Below are 19705 nucleotides of genomic sequence, written 5' to 3'. Positions count from 1 at the left end.
CAGCCGTGGCATTAACGGCGGCACGCACGTCCGTCTAACAGAGCAAATTTAGTTCTTTTTCTTCTCTGACTGCAAAGGGGATTGAATAAGATTGCATGTGAAACGATGCTAGATAGTCATCACTTTAAAAAAAAATCAGTGAAAACTATTTTTTTGTCTTTTGAAATTTGCGGGCCATTTTTATGACCGCATTTCCCAGTGTATAAGGCACACGCAAAAGCATTCATTTATTTCAAAAGATGACGCTGTGCCTTTTAATCCGCTGCCCTTTATATGTGAAGTACCGTATTTTCCGGTGTGTAAGGCACACCGGAGTATAAGGCGTACACCCAATTAATGAAAAGTTTTTTCAAATATAATATATCAATGTACAAAAGTTTTCCAAATCGAAGGAACACTACATTATAAGGTGCTACAATAGAGGCTGGAGTTCTGCACGACTTCTACAGGGGGAAATGGAGCCGGTGGTTGCTGACAGTAGTTGCGAGACCTGTTGTGGGTCAATATTACTTCACATGTAAGGCACAGGGTTATTTTTGAAGAAAGTCAAAGCTTTGAGGTGCGCCTTATACAGCGGAAAATGCGATAATATGGAGCCACAACAGCTCTATAGAGTCTTCTTCTTTTCCCTTCGGCTTTTCCCTTCAGGGGTCGCCACAGCGAATCAATGTCCTCCATTTAACCCGTTTTTTTGCATCCTCTTCTCTCACACCAGCTACCTTCATGTCCTCTTTGACAACACCCATAAACCTCCTCTTTGGTTTTTCTCTCGGTCTTCTGCCTGGCAGTTCAAGGCTCAGCATCCTTCTCCCGATGTCCAAACCATCTCAGTTTGGCCTCTCTGACTTTCTCTCCAAAGCCTCTACTTGAGTTGTCCCTCTGATATATTTATTCCTGATCCGATCCAACCTGGTCACTCCCAAAGAAAACCTTAACATCTTCAGCTCTGCTACCTCCAGCTTTGCTTCCTGTCTTCGGTGGCACTTTCTTCAGTCCAAACATCATGGCTGGTCTCACCACCGTTTTATTTTATATACACCATTCCTTTCATTCTAACTGAAACCCTTCTATCACACATCACACCTGACATTTTTCAGGTGAGGTCTATAGAGTGTATAACAAATTAATGAATAACTAGTTTTCAAATTTGAAATATATATAATGACTGTTATTGTGGTTTACATCGAACAATTTGAAATTTTGCTTGGGACTTTAGCAAGCATCATGGCACTTGACATGCTTAATTTGCTTTTGCGGGCCGAATAACATGATGTGGTGGGGTAGATTTGGCCCCTGGGCCTTGACTTTGACACCATAGTCTAATGGGTGCATAACATAAAACCGGCCTCTACTGTAGCTGTTATAATGTGGTTTGCCTTATAAATGAAATACTGGTATGTCAGTCATTGAAGGTGCACATTATATATAGAAAATTTTGAAAATACACCATTCATTGGGGATGCCCCTTATCGTCTGGAAAATTATGGATTTTTTTTTCATTTTTGTACTTGCAGTGATTCAAACTACATCGGGCATTTTGTGTGTGTGTGTGTGTGTGTGTGTGTGTGCGTGCGTGTGTTTGTGTGTGTGTCTTTGGATATACATAAAAAAACTTGGGTGTTTCTTCTTTTATAATGTTTTTATTTTATTTGTTGTATCGTCGGAGCATGGCAGCAAAGTTGTGTGAGAATCGGGCTGTAACTGCACTTATTTGTTGCTCACACACAATCGGCTCATTTCTGATTCCATTTTAAGCCTCCCCTTGCCAAACAAAACAACAGCAGGCACAGATGAATACACACACAGCGTTGCCCACACCACCAAGTGTTGAATCTTACATTCCGTGAGGTGTGGACGGCATCCCTGAGCATCTTGGGAGCCTTTGGCACGCGGACACCCTGCAATGTGACAGTTTCCCGCTTTGTCGATGACACTTCTTCAAAATATCTTGCAGTTTCATCCAAGCCATTGGCGGAATCCTCCCCATGTTCCTCGTCCTGGCTTTTATGTACAGCACGTGCATGACCATCAAAGGCCTGGTTTTGGAGAAGGAGCTGCGGCTCAAGGAGGTTCTGCGAGCAGTGGGCGTTCGCGACAACGCCCTTTGGCTGGCGAGATTCGCCGAGAATATGATTCTGCTCACCATTCCGTGCGCCCTACTTAGTGTCCTGGTTAAGGTCAGTAGAAACAAAGCGAGCGAATGGACGTCGGATCAAAACCGATTGCAGTCAACCCGACACCCTCAATTGGGTCCGTTGGGATTTTTTTTATGTCCCCTTGGCAATCACCAATCATTGGGGTCAAATAATTGCCCTCCACGACTTACCCTTCTCCCCCGCAATGATCTCTGCCTCTCGTGCAAGACAAAGTGCAATTTATCGAAATGAAGATCACAGCAGCGGCGTTTATTTCCCGCCATTGCATCACCTCTGCTTTCCAACGCTGTTCCTCTTATGCAATTAAAGCCGCGGATATCTGGCACCGCATGTGTTCTTGATTGCAATTAGACTTGATTATCCAAAGGCCAGCGGGTTGCTCGCCGCCATGCCACTATGCGGCGTGAGTAAAGCTACAGCGGCCTCATTGTCGGGACTCTTAATAATCATAAAACACACGTCGGGCGCGCACAAGACGGTCTCAGCCACAACGTTGTGCGCTCCGTTGGTGTTGCAGGAGGCGATGTTAATGAGTTAAAGATGATTGCTAGCTCACGTCACCTGAATCGATTATTTTGCGGCATAATTGTGAAATGTGTCTGGTAAATAAAAGTGGGTATTTGAACAGATGGGGTGCAATGCAGCAACCCACCCCCCCCCTTTCTCTCTCCATCACTGTAATATGTTTGCAAGCCACGAGCAATGTGTAAACATTAATAACAATAAATCCAGTTAGCCGAGTGCCTTGGAGGAGCGATGTGTATTCACACGACGAGCTCTAAATGATCATTTCACAGCCTGCCTCGGTGCATTAATAATAATGGCGAGTTAAGCAGTAATTACCATCGAGATGCTTTTGGATTAGGTGGGGCAACAACCGGTCCTGTCATCATTTCTAAGTGTTTTTTTTTTTTTTTTTTTTTTTTTTTTTGGGGGGGGGGGGGGGGTTGTTGCAGGGGTCATCCTTTTCAGTGTGGTTCACGGTGGTGTTTTGCTCACGGATCCAGTGGTTCCTTGTGTTGGGTTGATGCGTCAGTGTGATTGGTATGTGTATTATGTCATTCACAAATTTATTCTCGAATTGAAAATATGACATAGAGCTCCATTCCCGAATTTGTTCGGGTTTTGTATTTCATGCTTGGGTGCCAATAAAGCACTGGCCATGGCGTCTGGCAATGTTTTTTTTCTTTTCCACTTGCGCAGCATTTCCCTTTTTCCATGTTAGCGCTTTGTTACAGCTTCAGCTGCTGTTAAAGCACGATATAAATCAATATGTATGTACAGTATTGTCTTGTATTTTGTCCAGCTGTCTCCATTTCAAGGTCAGATAACTCCAGACCCATGTAACTTCGGAATTAACTCTTTTTTCTGATTTAAAAAAAAAGTTTTCTTATGCCGAATTGAATATTTATATAGTCCTCAAACTCAATATTCTGTGGGTTTATCAATTTGAGTGAAAATGACAAAGACCCTGGCACTGGAGTGAACACATTTTTGCACGTCGTCTGGCAGTGAATAAGTGAAAATGATTTCACAGCGTCGAGATCAAATGTTTGTTTTCAGAGGAGTGACATTAGCGAGAATGTCCGAATTGTGTCATTTGTGTGTGGCAAATGCTGGCCATTTAGTTCTTGTGTTGAAGCACAAGATTCAAAGTGCTTCTTCAGCCCCGTGAAGAAGCACTCTGATCAATTTGCTAAATTTTGAAAGCATGTAGAACACCCCATAGGACGTTTTTAATGTGTGCACTGTTCTCATCTCAATTCAACATCAGCCCGACAACTCGTGTCTAAACAAAGTGTTTGTCTGGTCTTGGTGTGGCCCCTTCAGGTTCCTTCGGGATCTGGTGCGCTCGCTGCCCTTATACATGACACTGGCATGGATCTACTCTGTAGCAATGGTCGTTAAAAGTATTGTCGCGGAAAAAGAAGCCAGGCTTAAGGAGATAGTGAGGATCATGGGCCTGAGAAATGCAATCGACTGGCTTAGCTGGGCGGTTTCCAGCGCAGTGCCGTTGGTCATCAGCTCGCTGCTCCTCGCTCTTGTTATCAAGGTGATCATAAAGATTTTGAAATGCTTCCAGGAGGGCCCGGTGCCTCATTTTGAAGAGTCGCTCTGGAACATAGTGAGAGAAAATGAATGCAGTTTGCTATTCGCCTGAAACGCAAAGAGGATCCTCGAGGCGACGTAGTGCCCCTTTGCGTTTACAGTCGTCATCATGCTAAAGTAATCCTTTCAGGTTGTAATCATGCTCTCTGAATCCAACTTTCTCCATTTCCAAGAATGCATGACGACGCAATTGTTCTTTTTGATCGTGATTGTTCAAAAAAAGGATAAGCATCCTGCAAGTTTCACTCTTTTTATAATCATGCAGTTTTGATCTGTTTTAAATCTCAAAATTCAGGCATGTGGGTCCTCCTCCTCTCGATGACTTTCAAAAACACAAATCTGAATCGAGTTTGAATGAGCCAGACAGTCATGTCAACCACATGTTCTTCCTCTGCTGTCCACTGGCAACACTTTCTTTGTACCCCCAGTACGGAAAAGTGCTGCAGTACAGTGACCCCACAGTCATCTTTGTCTTCCTGTTGGTATTCTGCCTGACCACCGTCACCCAGTGCTTCTTCATCAGCGTCTTCTTCTCCAAGGCCAACTTGGCGGCAGCGTGCGGCGGACTCATCTATTTTGTCCTCTACCTGCCGCACGTCCTTTGCTACGCCTGGAGGGATGTCCTGGGTTTCGGAACCAAGGTTGCCGTGGTAAGACTTTGGGGATGTCGCTCATCTCGCATAAAAAAAAATAGAAATGGTTGATACTTAAAGAGCAAAGTCATTGTAACTTTGACGGTTGCCTGTCACTCGAGTAATACACTTCACGTTACTCTCAAATAGGCGTTACACCCTCGGAGAAAGTCACAGGGCCCGTCCTGTAAAATGAACCACTGATCAACGTTCAGCCTTTTTTCTGTGACCTTTATGACGGTGTCACATTTGTCCATGAGATGTCCTTTCCGCAGGCAAGGACATGTGACTTTCCTAATCTTGACTGTCACCGGGGAGAGATTGTCAGTACAGGCGCGTTGCGTTCCCTGTCCTATTTCAACAACTCAAATGGACAGTTTTCTTCATAAGTCAAATACATAGCAGGAATCAGTGTTGACAGCTGGTAATATTTGTTTTATTGTCACCTGACGTTGCTTTTCGTCATCGTCTGTAGTGGGTGACCTATGACTTCCGGGTCTCAATCTCCTTCAAATAATTCGGAAAACCATTTGTTTGGACGCACTCATTTCTACTGGTCTTTGGAAATTGGAATAGATCGAATAGTCTGGTCCATCGGGTAAGTATTTGGTTAGGATTGGTCAATCGGGTAAGGGTTTGGATAGGATATGGTTTGGATGGTAAGGGTTCTTGGAATAGTTATGGACGTGATAGATCTTCGAGCTCAGACCTTCGAGTGAAGATTAGGGTTAAAAAGTTAGCGGTAAGCATTTAGCATTACAATCCGATGTTACTATCCTGCCTTGGCATGACCGTTACAGATTTGCGTTAGAGGTAGGAGTTTGGTGTTCGTGTTGTCGGTGTCGGATACTGTTGAGATTAGAGTTCCAGATAAGAGTTAGATTTTGAGATCAAGATGAAGATTTATGTTTGGTGCGGATTTTAGAGTCAAATTCTGGTTTCCACACCTCAGTTCAGTCCATAATCTTTCTTGATTTAATTTTGATTGCAATTAGTATTTGTATTTAAGGGTAGGGTGACTGCCTCACCATTAGCCTTTGGCAAAAAAATCTGCTGCTCACTTAATACATAAGGCTTTATCATACCTGAAAGTGCTGAGATTTTATCCACCTTCCCTCTCTCCTCTGCTTCTCCAAGATGGATAGCCTTTTAGCCCGCTAATTAGCATAAGCAATGTTTTCTTGACTGCGCTGCTATCCAGATCACACCTGCACTTTTATCAGGCCGGCGGGTTTTTCCTCTCTTGTCAAGTGAGGATGATATTACACCATGTCAAGAGATACATGCTCTCTCCCTAAAATTGTCCATGATAATAAAGTCTTTAATCATAATGGATTTTTTTTCCCACCTGATTTCGAACAACCAAATGGCAACTTTGTGCCAAACGCAGCTGCGAGCATATTGACATTCATTCTTTTTTCTAGCGAAGTAGAAACCATTTTAAGAATACCAGCAATGAACCTCCCTCGCAATTTCATATGGAAAAGTCGGACCCACTTTGTTAGAACTCCTCGGCTTGCCCCAAACTGAAAGTGAAAAAGTTACTTTCCAAAGACAATGCCGATTGTTTTCTGGGTCAAATACTGAATTGCCCTGTATCTTCTTTAGTCTTAGTAGGTTCCATGTTATTGACTAGGTTCATACCGTAAACTCCTATCCTCCCAAGATGCTCGCCTTTGTGGGTACCTCCCAAGAGGAAACTCATTATATTGCATAATCTTTCTTATATCTTTGAAACGAATACTCTTCTGTCCCAATGGACAATTATTCCTAACTTTGTTGTTATGTTCCCAAGAGATAATCCACTTTACCACTTAACCCTTCCATTGCATTAGTTCCTCACCAACAACCAGCGAAACAAACAAAACAGGAAGGGTTACAGGTTAGGACAGCACCAGTGACAAGTCATTGAATCCGCCGGCCCAAGCGGCGTCGGAATCGGTGACGGTTTGCCCGGCAAGCCCCAGGAAATGCTTCTTCCGGAGCGCAAATGGTGCGAACAAATGAGGCGTAAGGCGGCAGCTGGCAAGCAACACGATGATGCAGAGCGATAGGCGGCGGCCGCTAATGTTTCATGGGCAAAAGCGTCACCGGCAATTTCCCCCTTCCATGTAGGATTTATGATTTGTTTTGAATGGGTATGCAAAAGCATTTTTTATGGGTGTTCCCGAATGAGACATGGCATTAAGCAACCTGTGTACCTGTGTGCTTTGCTACAAGTAAACAGTCACGCAAGCTCCGGCTCCCCCTGTTTCTATTCAGAGTTTATTGTCCTGCGTCGCATTTGGTTTTGGCTGTGAGAGCTTCTCCAAATACGAGGAGCAAGGTGTCGGCATCCAGTGGTCCAACATGAGTCAAAGTCCGGAAGAGGGCGAGCGCTACACCTTCCTTGTATCTATGGTCATGATGCTGTTTGACGCCGCCCTCTACTGGACACTCACTTGGTACATCGAAAATGTCTTCCCAGGTATACGACTGAATTAAAAATAATGAGATGGAGAGTCTTTTTTTTACGTATTTTTCTTGTTATTTTTTAATTGTTTCATTGTCATTTGTATATCTATTTATTTTTATGCATTTTGGTTTTTATTTTTTCTTATTGTTATTATTTTTTGTTATTTGTATTGTCATTATTATTGTATTTTTTATGTTATCTTTTGTATTGATTGATTTATTTATTTTCATTTGTATTTTATTCATATTTTTTATTTTGTTATTGTTGTTATTTTTATATTTATTTGTATTATCTTTCTATTGTATTTTTAATGTTTTTAATTTTTATATTTTGTATTTATTTGTATTGTAACCACAGCATGATTAAAAATGTTGCATGTCATGTCATCTGCGTTTGATCCCAGGCCAGTATGGGATCCCCAGGCCATGGTACTTCCCGGTCACGACATCTTACTGGTGTGGCAGGTCCTCCGTGCCTGCCGACCATTTCCAAAATGACGCCGCCGGGAGCTTGCACGATGGTACGGTGTAACACGCCCATGCGCAAACACTCGCTCGATGCCGCAGCACATTTGAAGTGTAAAATCTGCAGGTGATGAAACTAAGCGCCTTTCTTGTTGCATCAGGGGTTGAAGAAGGCACTTTTGCTTGCAATTAACATTCCAACCTATTTTCGGTCCCGACTTGCTCAGCAGCATCCAATTAGGCTTTTCTACTGTGTTTTTGCACATTGAGAGTTTGTTATTTTTCATTTTCTAAAATGAAATGAAATTCTTCTCACACTCAGCATGATTGCATCCATCTCATCCTTCCGTTTCTTTTAAAGATTACCTGGAAAAATCAGACCCCAATCTGAAAGTCGGGGTGTCAGTACGCAACCTGGTCAAAATCTACAAAACTGGAAAAAAGCTAGCTGTAGACGGACTAAGTGTCGACTTCTACGAGAACCACATCACCTCGTTCCTAGGCCACAACGGAGCCGGAAAAACGACTACCATGCAAGTTCCTTTTCTGACAGGGGTGGGAGGGAAAGCCTCTTAATTGAGGGAGGTGTTCATTTTTTTGGGATGATACATGCAGGGTCTAATTGGGACGTAGTGTGTATGAGAAAAATGTAATGCCTCATACTTGACACACCAGCTCAAGAATTATTTTAAAGGGATGTTATTTATGTTTCTATTCATTTTTTGCTTTTGGAAAAGGGAGACTAAACAAATTCTCAAAAAAAAAACTTTATCAACATCGCAGGGATAATCCTAGTGGGTCTCAATCGGCAGTACATATGCACCTAAAAGCTAGAAACCACTCGTTTGACGACAATGAGGTTAAAATCTTAGCGAAAGAACATAGATGGTTTGAAAGGGGAGCAAAAGAAGCAATTTTCAAAAAAGAAGCTGAGAGCAGGGACCTATCATAGCAGAGTCCGGCACTGCCATGTCTGGACAGTAGGGATATATATATATATATATATATATATATATATATATATATATATATATATATATATATATATATATATATATATATATATATATATATATATATATAGGGCCTAAACTACCTGTAAGACTTTAGTTTGCTGACGAAGTTTCTTGGATAAGAAGCCAAACGTCTGACACCTTCAAAGAAGTACAGATGACGGCTAAAGAAACCTTTTCATTGATGGACCACTCCTGTACGACTGAGAGTTTACATAGACATTTTTATGTGAGTGAGCTGTTTAATTTCTTAATGATGCCAATGGTGCAGTATAATGTTTTATGATTTTTTTTTTTTCTCCTGATAAGAAATGCATGTACAGTCATACAGCGGTTTACAAACCCCTTGGCTTACGAACTTTTCGGTTTCCGAACGTTACATTTATGACAATTGTACCTTGGCATACAAACTTTTTTCGGGATACACACGGAGTGCCACTATGTGTGATGTGTCGTTCGCGAACGAGCTCGTTCTCCGAACAACAAAATGGCAGCAGACTGTTTTTATTCCCCGCCCCCAGTCTACGGTTAGAACCACGTGATTGGTCAAGAACTCAGCAGTGAGGTGCAGGGTGTTACAGACAGAAAGAGTCAGAGAGTGAGGCTGTTAAACCTAAAGAGACAGGCAGACAACAGAGAGAGAATGAGCAAATGGATAGAAAAATGAAATTTGGAGCCATTTCAACTTTGATAGTTCAAAGGCAGACTGTAGACTGCAAGGTTAAAATATCCCATCAATCAGGCTCCACAAATAACCCGCACAAGCCATCATAACACCGATGCAAAAAGCTATCAACCCGGCGAAACAGAACACAATATATGCGGAACTAGGTAAAACTATCTCAGAGAAAGCACCTACAAGGGATCATTCCTCAAGATGGTGAAAAAAGAAGGCTACGTTCCTCATCAAGTGTTTAACGCTGATGAAACCAGCCTCTCCATTCCATCAAGCCGTCAACGACCATCACAAAGGTAAATAAAACTGCTTTATTATACAGGACCGTTTATTTCTTTAATTATAATACCATAGCACATTTATTTTACATAAAATAAGGTATCGTTTGTGTAGTTTTAAGGCTTAGAAAATTAGAAAGTAGAAAATTATGTTTTATGGGACCTGGGAACGGATTATTTTCATTTTAATGGTTTCCTATGGGAAAATAATTTTTGGGATACACACTTTTCGCCTTACACACTCTGTCTGGGAACCAATTAAGTTCGTAAGCCAAGGTATCACTGTATTTGTTTTCATCATGCTAAATGCATCTCGCCGGTCAGGTCAATTCTGACGGGGCTCTTCCCGCCCACGTCGGGCACGGCTGTAATCAACGGCTACGACATCCGAACGGATGTGGATGGCGCTCGGCGTTTTCTGGGCATGTGCCCTCAGCACAACGTCCTTTTCAATGAGTAAGAACAAACCTACCATGTCCCTCCTTTTTGAATTTTGGACAAGGGCAGATATATTTTTTTCCCTCAAAATATTGCGAGTCCCCCATGTAATATTACAGCCAATCCTCTGATTTGTTAACATAATTCTGAATGCAATGGGACTCTTGGCAAATTCAGTCCTACTAGTTAACACCATATGTTAATCAGCAATGGGATTTTTCTGTCCCAAAAAATATCTTTTTTGACAATGATTAAAAAAAAAGTTTTTTTTCCTCGCTCATCAGGTTTTCAGATATTTTTTTAGGTTTTCATTGTGTGACCTATGAAAGCTTGTGCAATACATGGAAATTATGGAATAATTATTTTACAAGTACTGAAGATTATACTATAAAATCATATTATCCTGAAAACCTGATGTGTTGGAAAAGAAATTTGGCCAGATTCAGTCAGTGCAATAAAAGTAATCATCGCTGACATAATATTTTGCATTTGTTTCTGTAAACTGACACCTTTTTCGACAAAATTCTGACTTTTCGTCATCATATTTTCGGCCTACTTTCTTGTCATTTTGGTTTCATGTTTTTATGCAGATGATTTACCTGTTCTCATTTTGCAGGCTAACGGTGGAGGAGCACATCTACTTCTACGGCCGTCTGAAGGGACGCAGTCGCGCCGAGGTGGACGCCGAGATGGAGCAGATGATCCGGGACGTCGGCCTGCCACACAAAAGACGAGACTTGGCCAAGAACCTGTCAGGTGGGCGGCGAACCAAAACAGCAGCACTTCGTCTACGACTACTTTGTCTTTGTGATGATGAAGTCGGAGTATGAAGGTTGTCTATTGATGTCAATAATGTTGCTGTAAATAATAACATGTTATAGGTGAATAGGAACATTTATTACATCACTGATTCTCGCAAGCTGGGTCACTGAAGTGGTTAAAAGCATTGTTAGGGTCCCGGCAAAATGGAATCTGGCCTCCGAGGTTGATGGACCATGACGAGCGGGAAGCGACGGAGTGCTTTTTTTATTATGAAAGGAAACTTGCCGTACACACATAGACACACACACACAAACACACGCTGACATGCAGATGAATGTTTCTAGGCGGTATGCAGAGGAAGCTCTCGGTGGCCATCGCCTTTGTCGGAGGATCAAAAGTTGTCATCTTAGACGAGCCAACAGCGGGGGTGGACCCTTACGCCCGCAGGGGGATCTGGGAGCTGCTCCTTAAATACAAACAAGGTACGCCATCAGAAGCCGAAACACCAAAGGCTTTTGAACTTTGCAGATGTGAGTCGCGCCGGCGAAGCTTGTCGCATAAAACGTATCGCGGCACGTTTTCATGCCGAAAGCTTGTGTGTGTTCTGATTAACACGCTGAACAATCATTGGGCTCATGTCACTACAACGGACAGCTTATCAGGTTGTCATTATTTGTGTCTGAAAGGGTTCATTTTGTTACACAGCTTGTCTTGCACTTCAGAGAAGAATTTTTTTTACAATCGTTGGATTAAAAAAAATAAGCAAGACAAAGTTTGAAATGGATCTTTTTCTTCAGTTTTTTTTGTGGAAGATTTCAGAGACATCACAGCGAGCACAGTGGCAAAGGTGGTGAAGGCGTTCGTAGGCGTTTCCTATCATACCGTAGCATGCCACGTGTTCATTATCCCATATGGCAGGGAATCTGAGGACGGGAGCCACATGTTGTTTTTCCAAATGAAGCCCTGCTGCACTCCTCCCAGCACTCCCCGCTCCCTAAAAAAGTCCCAGTTCTTTGAAAATAATGTCTCGTTTATGTTGATGACTGCTTGGGGGAAAACTCATTAACTGCCAGACGATGTGCCAAAATGTGTTCACTCCAATGCCAGGGTTTTTGTCATTTTCACTAAAATTGCAGGATATTGAGTTTTAGGACTATATAAACTGCACACAATTATGCACAAGAAAACTTACTCTCTTCTTTCATCATAAAAAAAAGTTCATTCCTAAATTATATGGGTCTGGAGTTATTTGAGATTGAAATGGGGGCGGCTGGATAAAAGGCAAATGCGCGCCCCCTTGTGGGAAGGAGAAACATTGCCAGAGGTCTGACCAGTGCTTTATTACCAAAAAACAAAACCTGAACAAATTCAGGAATGGCACTCCGTGTCGTGCTTTTTGCCATTTCTGAATACAGTAAAGTCTCGTTATATCGATATTCAAGGGAGTCCGAAAAAATATCGATATAACCGGGACTATCGATATATCCGATCCTGTTTGCATGTAATTTTCTCCATGCGTGCATAGAAATAGTATCGATATAACCAGGACTATCGATATATCCGATATCGATATAACGAGACTTTACTGTATTTTTTTGCAAAATCGCAACTTTTGGTCCTGAGAAGATACAACGTTATAATTTACGGTTGTGCTTAAATATATTTAATAATCTTACACAATCAATTATTTAACCCCCCCCCCCCCAAAAAAAAAAGTGGGTTGGGAAAAAATATTTTCATGACTTTTCAGGAATAATGGAGCCATTTCACCACTTAAGCTGTAATAATATTCTGAATAAAATATGACATATGTTCAAATTCATCACCCTTCCCCTTCAATGCTAATGAAGTGATTTTCTCACTGAGTTTGATGCCTCTCAATGACCCCATACCCCCCAAAAAAAGAAGAGGAGCAAAAAATGAGCCAGCCAGTTGCAATGGTTACCCCTGTTTCGATCAAAAAAAAAAAACAGCCGAACAGCCGAAGATCAAAAATTTAAATCACACCCAAGTGTACTGCAATGCTTTGTTGCCATGGTGATAAGCGGCTAAAAGTACAAACCATCATTCCAGGCCGCACCATCATCCTATCCACGCACCACATGGATGAAGCGGACATCTTGGGCGACCGCATCGCGATCATCGCCCACGGCAGGATGCGATGCTGTGGTTCGTCCTTGTTCCTGAAGAAACGCTTCGGCACAGGCTACTACCTCACCCTGGTCAAGGTACGCACACTCGATACGAAAATGATATGCCCGCCAGCTTGTATGAAGATAACTTTTAACTACTGTATTTTACGGTGCGCACCCAAAAGCCTTCATTTTCCTCAAAAGATGACCATGCGCCTTACTTATACGCAGGTATGCCTTATTTGCGAAGTAATGTAGAGCCACAACAGGTCTCACAACGACTGTCATCAGCCACTGACTCATTTCCTCCCCATAGAAGAAGTAGTGCGTACAGCCTCTACTGTAGCGCCTTATAATGTGATGTGCCTTATATTTGGAAAACGTTTTTAATTCTTTGAAGGTGCGCTTTATGTGTGCCTTATATATGAAAAAAGTTTGAAAATACACCATTCATTGGGTGTGTGCCTAATACTCCCATATAACACTGTAGAACCTGTTCTTCTCCAAGTAGATTTTTATTCTTGAAATATAAACAGTCTTTTGCATATGATAAAGATTTGGTTTGTGTGAAAACAAGAACTTAGTCTCTTTTGATTTTCATATTTGCTAAAAAAATCAATGTGAAATTATTAAAGTATAATATTTCGTTTTTAAAAGTGACCTTTTCACAAAATAACACTTTTTTGACAAAAAAATGCCTTTTTTTAAGTTTAGTTCTTTTAGTTTTTGATTTGCTTCCACATTTATTGGCATATTAAGCATTTTTTTTTCTCTGTGCTGAAAAAAAATCAATCACACGACTTAGGGGCCTGAAACAATTAAATAATGCTCAGAGAATACAAATCCAAGCGAGCTCTGAGGTCAGCAGGCTGGACTTAATTAGTCACGCAAAGAGGTTGAAGCAAACATGGACATCAGCATTTTAGCTTCTATGCTACACACAAATCGAATAAGATGGTAAGAAAATTTGAAGGTAGCCTCAATTGTCAAAAAATCCAAGATAAAAACTACGCTTTCCCCATACTCTTTTTCCTTTCCTCACCAAGTTTCCCAGAATCACTTTATTGATGTATTTTAGTAAATTCTCTGTTTTCTTTTTAAACATCTAAAATGCTTGTGGATTTTGTTTGAATGTTTCTTTTGTCTTGAAATGCTGTTTTGTCAGACACACTTGGAAGTTACCTTGTGTCTGATATGAATAAAGCTCCTTTGCCATCCCCGAAAACACAACTCAAACAAATGTTTGACTTCCCGTTTGACCCGTTGATCATCGTCATCATTAACTGGCAGGAAAGCAAATGTGTTTGGCACATTCTGCTTTAATTGGAGCCATTACGTAGAAAACCGAGCAACCGTTTTTCGGTTAGCACCAGTGCGGAGTTGTTGTGGAGTTACTGTTCATCATTCTAAGTGGTCAATCCCGTTCGCGTTTAATCCAATTGTGTTTTTGGCAGGAGCACCAACGTCCTTCAAGAAGATGCGGTGCCCACGACCACGCCGCCATCGGGAGTCGAACCTACATCGGTATCCATCATGCAGGTAGAAGAGCAACATCATGTATTAACTCATTCCCTGCCAGACGATGTGCAAAAATGTGTCCACTCCAGTGCTAGGATTTTTGTTGTTGTCACATGAATTCCAGGACCCACACAATATTGAGTTTTAGCACTACATAAACATTCAATGCAGCGTAAAAAAAAAATCCTTCTTTCCTAAACTATATAGGTCTGGTGCCTGGAGCTTGAAATGAGGGTGGCTGTCCAAAATACAATGCAATACATACATATTGATTGATTGATTGATTGATTGATTGATTGATTGATTGATTGATTGATTGATTGATTGATATAGCGCTTTAACAACAGCTGAAGCGGGAACAAAGCGCTCACATGGAAAAAAAGGAAATTCTGCCCCTTTGTAAAGGGAAAAACATTGTCAGAGGTCTGACTAGCACTTTATCGGCACCCGGGCAAGAAAAAAAAACAAAATAAATAATAAGTAAATAATAAATACAAAGTAAATAAGGGTAATTTTTTACAACTTCAACTTTCCGTGAGCAGCCATGTACAAAAAAAAGACATGTTTGCCTGTCAGATTAAAATTTTGTCAGTGTGAAATATTTGTATTTATTTATTTTTAATCTCATTTCTTTCCTTCACTTAATCCTTGTAAAATGACAACATGTTTTCCCTCCATTTTTTGTCTTTTTTTTCCCCTCCATCTGATTGCAATTAAAAAAAGAACTTCATCCTCATCTGGTATTAGTCTCCCGAAAAAATCAAACTCATCCTTTAATTTTAGAGCACTATGATACTTAATATATGTACCGGTATGTATATATATATATTATTTTTGGACAGATTTGACAGCGCTGGGAGAGCTGGTGCATCGCCACGTCCCGAGGGCAATCTTCTTGGAGCGTATCGGGCAAGAGCTCACCTTTGTCCTGCCCTACGACGGCGCCCACGATGGCACATTTGCTCTGCTCTTCCAGGAGTTGGACCTGGCCATGACTGACCTGGGTTTGACCAGCTATGGCATTTCTGACACCACACTGGAAGAGGTGTGACAAATAGGAGTACAAAATGTTCCGTTTGAAATTTAACCACCTATCAACAGCCCCCAGACAAAAAGTTGTTTGAGTACAGATCGAGCTCTGCCCAATTTCTTTTCACAGATTTTTTTGAAGGTCGCTGAAGACACAGGAGTCGATGCAGAAGACATTTCAAGTCAGTGCTTTTTACAGGAAATAATCCGCAGACTTTTTAAATGCACTTTTTTAATGTCAGACCAAAACGGCATCTTTTATTTTTAATTCCCACAGCAACGAAGCGAAATAGCGTTTCGGCTGCCGCCGTCCACCCCGAAACGGAAAAGGAGGCGAGCGGCAAGTCTCATTGCATCAATTTCAGAATATGAACCTGGAAACAAAACATGAAAAAAGAAAGTGCAATGGAAGCATTTAATAATTGAGCTGGGCCACTCAACATGCTTTTGCATTTCTGTGCTTCCGTGCAGGTGACATGGAAATGTTTGCCAGTCAAGTGGAAGGTAAGTTTGTTCCTCCAAAGATGTTTGATTAGTTTATAATACTCGCATGCTTCCAATTGCTATGCTGATAAAAAGGAAATTGACAACCAAAGTGTCGAAAGCACTCATGCATATGAAGAAAGTTTTACATCTTGCCTTGGAGTCGTATGAATATTGACAAACTACAAATATGGTAGCAATCCTTTTTTAAAATATGTTTTTGATGACTATATCATTGATTTAATTTCAAAATGATTTATTGTTACATGTGTCAGTGTGGATTGCCATGACAAAATGAACACTAATGTCTGTTAAAATGAATTTTTCCCATCCATTGGTAATAATAATAATAATAATAATAATAATACTAATAATAATAATAATAATAATAATAACAATAATGGTTGGTAGCAGTGGTTCTCGGACAGAGCTCTGAGGCACCCCTTTGTTTAAAAATTCTTATATTTGGCGAAAAAATCCCTTTGTCGGGACATATTGTGGCATATGAAATAGTAATCATCAAAATCAAAAACATTTTAAGAGATCAGAAAAACAAAATACAATGTTAATAAAAAAAATTACCCGATATAAAAAAATTGATTTGTGGCAAAGTTTTACTGTCAACTATAATCAGAAATTCAAAATCCCCATTAAAAAAACACAAAATACATAAATTAAATGTTTCAAAATTTGTATTCCAATATGCAAATTGTCATTAAAAGCAAAGATTATCCACCACAGAGAAATTCAAAGTCATGCAAATGTTGTACAAGGAGCCAGGTGGCACATTTGCCGCAGCACCAGAGCAGCTCATTACGCTCCGCACGCTTGTGGTCCTGGCTGTGATAAACAACCCGGTAGGGGTCGATGTCCACATCAGGTTTACAGAGGGACGCCGGGGTCAGCGGTAAGGGCTCGACGGTCCTCGACGGATGGGAGCTGATCAGGAGGCAGTTCCAAGCTCTTTTCATCAAGCGTTTTCACCACGCCCGGAGGAGCCGCAAGGGACTCATTGCCCAGGTAATGGCCTCCGTCTGTCATATTGATGAAATGAAGGGGAACACGAGAGAGATGCCTGGGCGGATCTTGTGAGTTTTGTGTGGGAAAAAAAATTGCCTTCCGTGATGGAGTCGGCCCATAGCTTCCATAAGCCATCAACACATACTCGTATTGGTTCCAAAGCGATTTTGAATGAATCCGTGCACACAAAACATGAGTATCAGGGTTGTTGTTGTACTAAATTCATCCTGTCTACTTGATAACTAATGTTAAGCAGATTCCTTACTTACAGACAGTGTATTGTCGGTGTAAGTAAGGAATCTGCTTAACATGAGTATCAGGGGATATGCACTGTAATCAATGAAGCAATGTCAGCTACATCAACTGAGATGATCCTGATGTTGCCCGTGTGTGTGCTTTTTAGAAGGTGGGGAAATGGACTCGCCAAAGTGGTCATTCATTTGTTGAATTGGAAATCATCAGTCAATGTAGATGTGATGCTGTTATTCAAGGCATTCATTCGGTCATTGTCTATGGCGGGTGTGACCGAACCTACCTCATGTCAGTGATTGGCACTCAAAAGGAAAATTATTTTTTTCCCTTTCATGTCTCATGCTAATCATGTGTTTTCATTAGTTGCGTATTAAATACAACCATCCCATAATTGCACACATGACAGGCCGCAATTAGCCCATTAAGCGGACCTCTGTATTGTTTTTCTTCTCTATAATTTCCAAAGTCAAAACCAATAAACAGCACACATTTCCAAAGCGTCACAATTCATTTTGCGAGGAGCATTTCTGAAGGTACAGCAATTAAATTGTTATGATAATTGCAGAAAGCTATCAGATGTCATCAATTCTGACAGCTGCCGAGTGAAGATTTCATTCAAAAATAATAATCATAGGTAATGAGGTTTACCAAACATCCAAATGTGTCAAAAAACAAGTTGGGGGAAAAAGAGTAGCATTAGCGTGGATCGATGAGAAGGTTTATTCAGCCGTCATCTGTACTTTTTGAAGGTGTCGGACGTTTCGCCTCCTGTCCAAGAGGTGTCAAAGTTCAACTTTTAGTTCACTGACGAAGCCTCTTGGATAGGAGGCTAAACGTCCGACACCTTCAAAAAGTACAGATGACGGCTGAAGAAACCTTCTCATCGATGGATCACTCCTGTACGACTGAGAGCTTACACAGACGTGGATGCCGAGCTGTAAATTCAGAGCCAACTGAATAAAAAAAGTCACATTATACCTTGATTAACGTAAGTTTAAAACAGGATGGAACATGAGTAGCATCGCTTTTAAGGTCAGAAGGTACACCGTTGCTTCAACAGGGCTCTGAACTCCCTCCCTTTGTCATGTCTGTTCCTTGATAAGACTTTATGTCCCCCTCCCACACAAAAGCGGTGTTTAATGTACCATGAAAGATGGTGATCGGGTATAGCTTGACCCTCGTATTTGCATACTATAGTCAGAACACCCTCTGTGGAAAAAAAAATGCAAAAGAAAGAGTTCAAACTGAGTGGCAGTGGTTCTAGGACTGAGCCCTGAGGCACACCCTGGCTTCGAAATTGTTTCATATGCCCCACAAAAATTGTCAGCAAATACTAAAACACAAAAGTGATAATTAACGTCCCACCTCAAACACACTGGTGACTAATCGTTAATCGATGCTGACCTTTGCATATTCATCATCACATTTGAACGTGATGAATTAATCTGTTTTTGTGTTTAAAGCCATTGCAGGTCCAGCCTGGTCCAATTCGTCTTGAAATCGCCGTTAAACTCATGCATTGTTCATTGCAAGTGCTTTGGCTTTCACGAAAGCCTTAATGACTTTGTTTTTTGCTGCGCTCTCAATAGAAGAAGTACCAGCTGTCACCTGCAATGACTGTCAAATCAAAGAGTAAGAGAGAACGAAAGAGAAAGAGAGGAGCATCTGTCATTAAGCTTTTCAGTCTCACTACTCGCTCTTTATCTTGTTTCGCTGCGGCGATGTGAGTTTTTTGGATTTCCAACCATGGAAATTGGCAAACTTGTGCACCGGGCCAATTAATCATGTGTGCGCTGGCTACCCCTCACACCCACCCTCCCTCACTCCTTCAAATATACAAGTGATTAGGCTTTAAAGATATGTGACCTTTAAATCGGCCAGCTCTTAACAAAAGCATTGGGAAAAACTAATTATGTCTGGGATATTTTTTTTGCCTTTTCAAGAAGCAAAACGTGCCCAAAAAATGAATGCAAAAGACTCATCATGAACCATCCGTATTTAGTCAATCATTTCTTCCCATTTTTTTAAATCAATCAATACATCAACAAACTCCAATTATCTGGCAACCATTTCAGGGTATGACCCAAAGACAGCCGGGGATAGGCTCCAGACCTTTATGAGGGTGAATGTATTAGAAAATTGATGGATGAAATTGTCAACAACAACGCTAAAAAGGTTTCTTCAGCCGTCATATGTACTTCTTTGAAGGTATCAGACATTTCGCTCCTCATCTGAAAAGCTTTGTCAGCTAACTGTCGCTCATTTTAGCTCGGGTCCTCTAGCAGAGA

General features: G+C 41.1%; 1 protein-coding gene across 4 annotated transcripts in view; it reads left to right on the top strand.

The window, feature by feature from the left end:
- The window catches only part of LOC148902068 (phospholipid-transporting ATPase ABCA1), an 82484-nt gene that overhangs the window by 27717 nt on the left and 35062 nt on the right, over positions 1-19705 (top strand). For 2 of the 4 annotated variants that reach the window (XM_088990274.1, XM_088990276.1), the window contains exons 15-29: positions 3987-4209; positions 4694-4915; positions 7160-7364; positions 7756-7872; positions 8178-8349; positions 10108-10239; positions 10838-10977; positions 11328-11465; positions 13057-13211; positions 14570-14654; positions 15476-15678; positions 15793-15844; positions 15940-16002; positions 16134-16166; positions 17026-17165. In XM_088990274.1, coding sequence (XP_088846400.1) covers positions 3987-4209; positions 4694-4915; positions 7160-7364; positions 7756-7872; positions 8178-8349; positions 10108-10239; positions 10838-10977; positions 11328-11465; positions 13057-13211; positions 14570-14654; positions 15476-15678; positions 15793-15844; positions 15940-16002; positions 16134-16166; positions 17026-17165 — 2080 coding nt within the window. Of the gene's footprint in view, positions 1-1954; positions 2178-3986; positions 4210-4693; positions 4916-7159; positions 7365-7755; positions 7873-8177; positions 8350-10107; positions 10240-10837; positions 10978-11327; positions 11466-13056; positions 13212-14569; positions 14655-15475; positions 15679-15792; positions 15845-15939; positions 16003-16133; positions 16167-17025; positions 17166-19705 lie in introns of all 4 variants that reach the window. The other 2 variants (XM_088990273.1, XM_088990275.1) reach the window with 1 other exon arrangement.

Source organism: Hippocampus bargibanti, linkage group LG02 (genome assembly GCF_051943395.1).
Source record: "Hippocampus bargibanti isolate YZ-2025 linkage group LG02, ASM5194339v1, whole genome shotgun sequence".
Classification (NCBI taxonomy): Eukaryota; Metazoa; Chordata; class Actinopteri; order Syngnathiformes; family Syngnathidae; genus Hippocampus; species Hippocampus bargibanti.
Note: the sequence above shows the minus strand (reverse complement) of the source record. Positions and strands in the feature narration are given on the sequence as shown.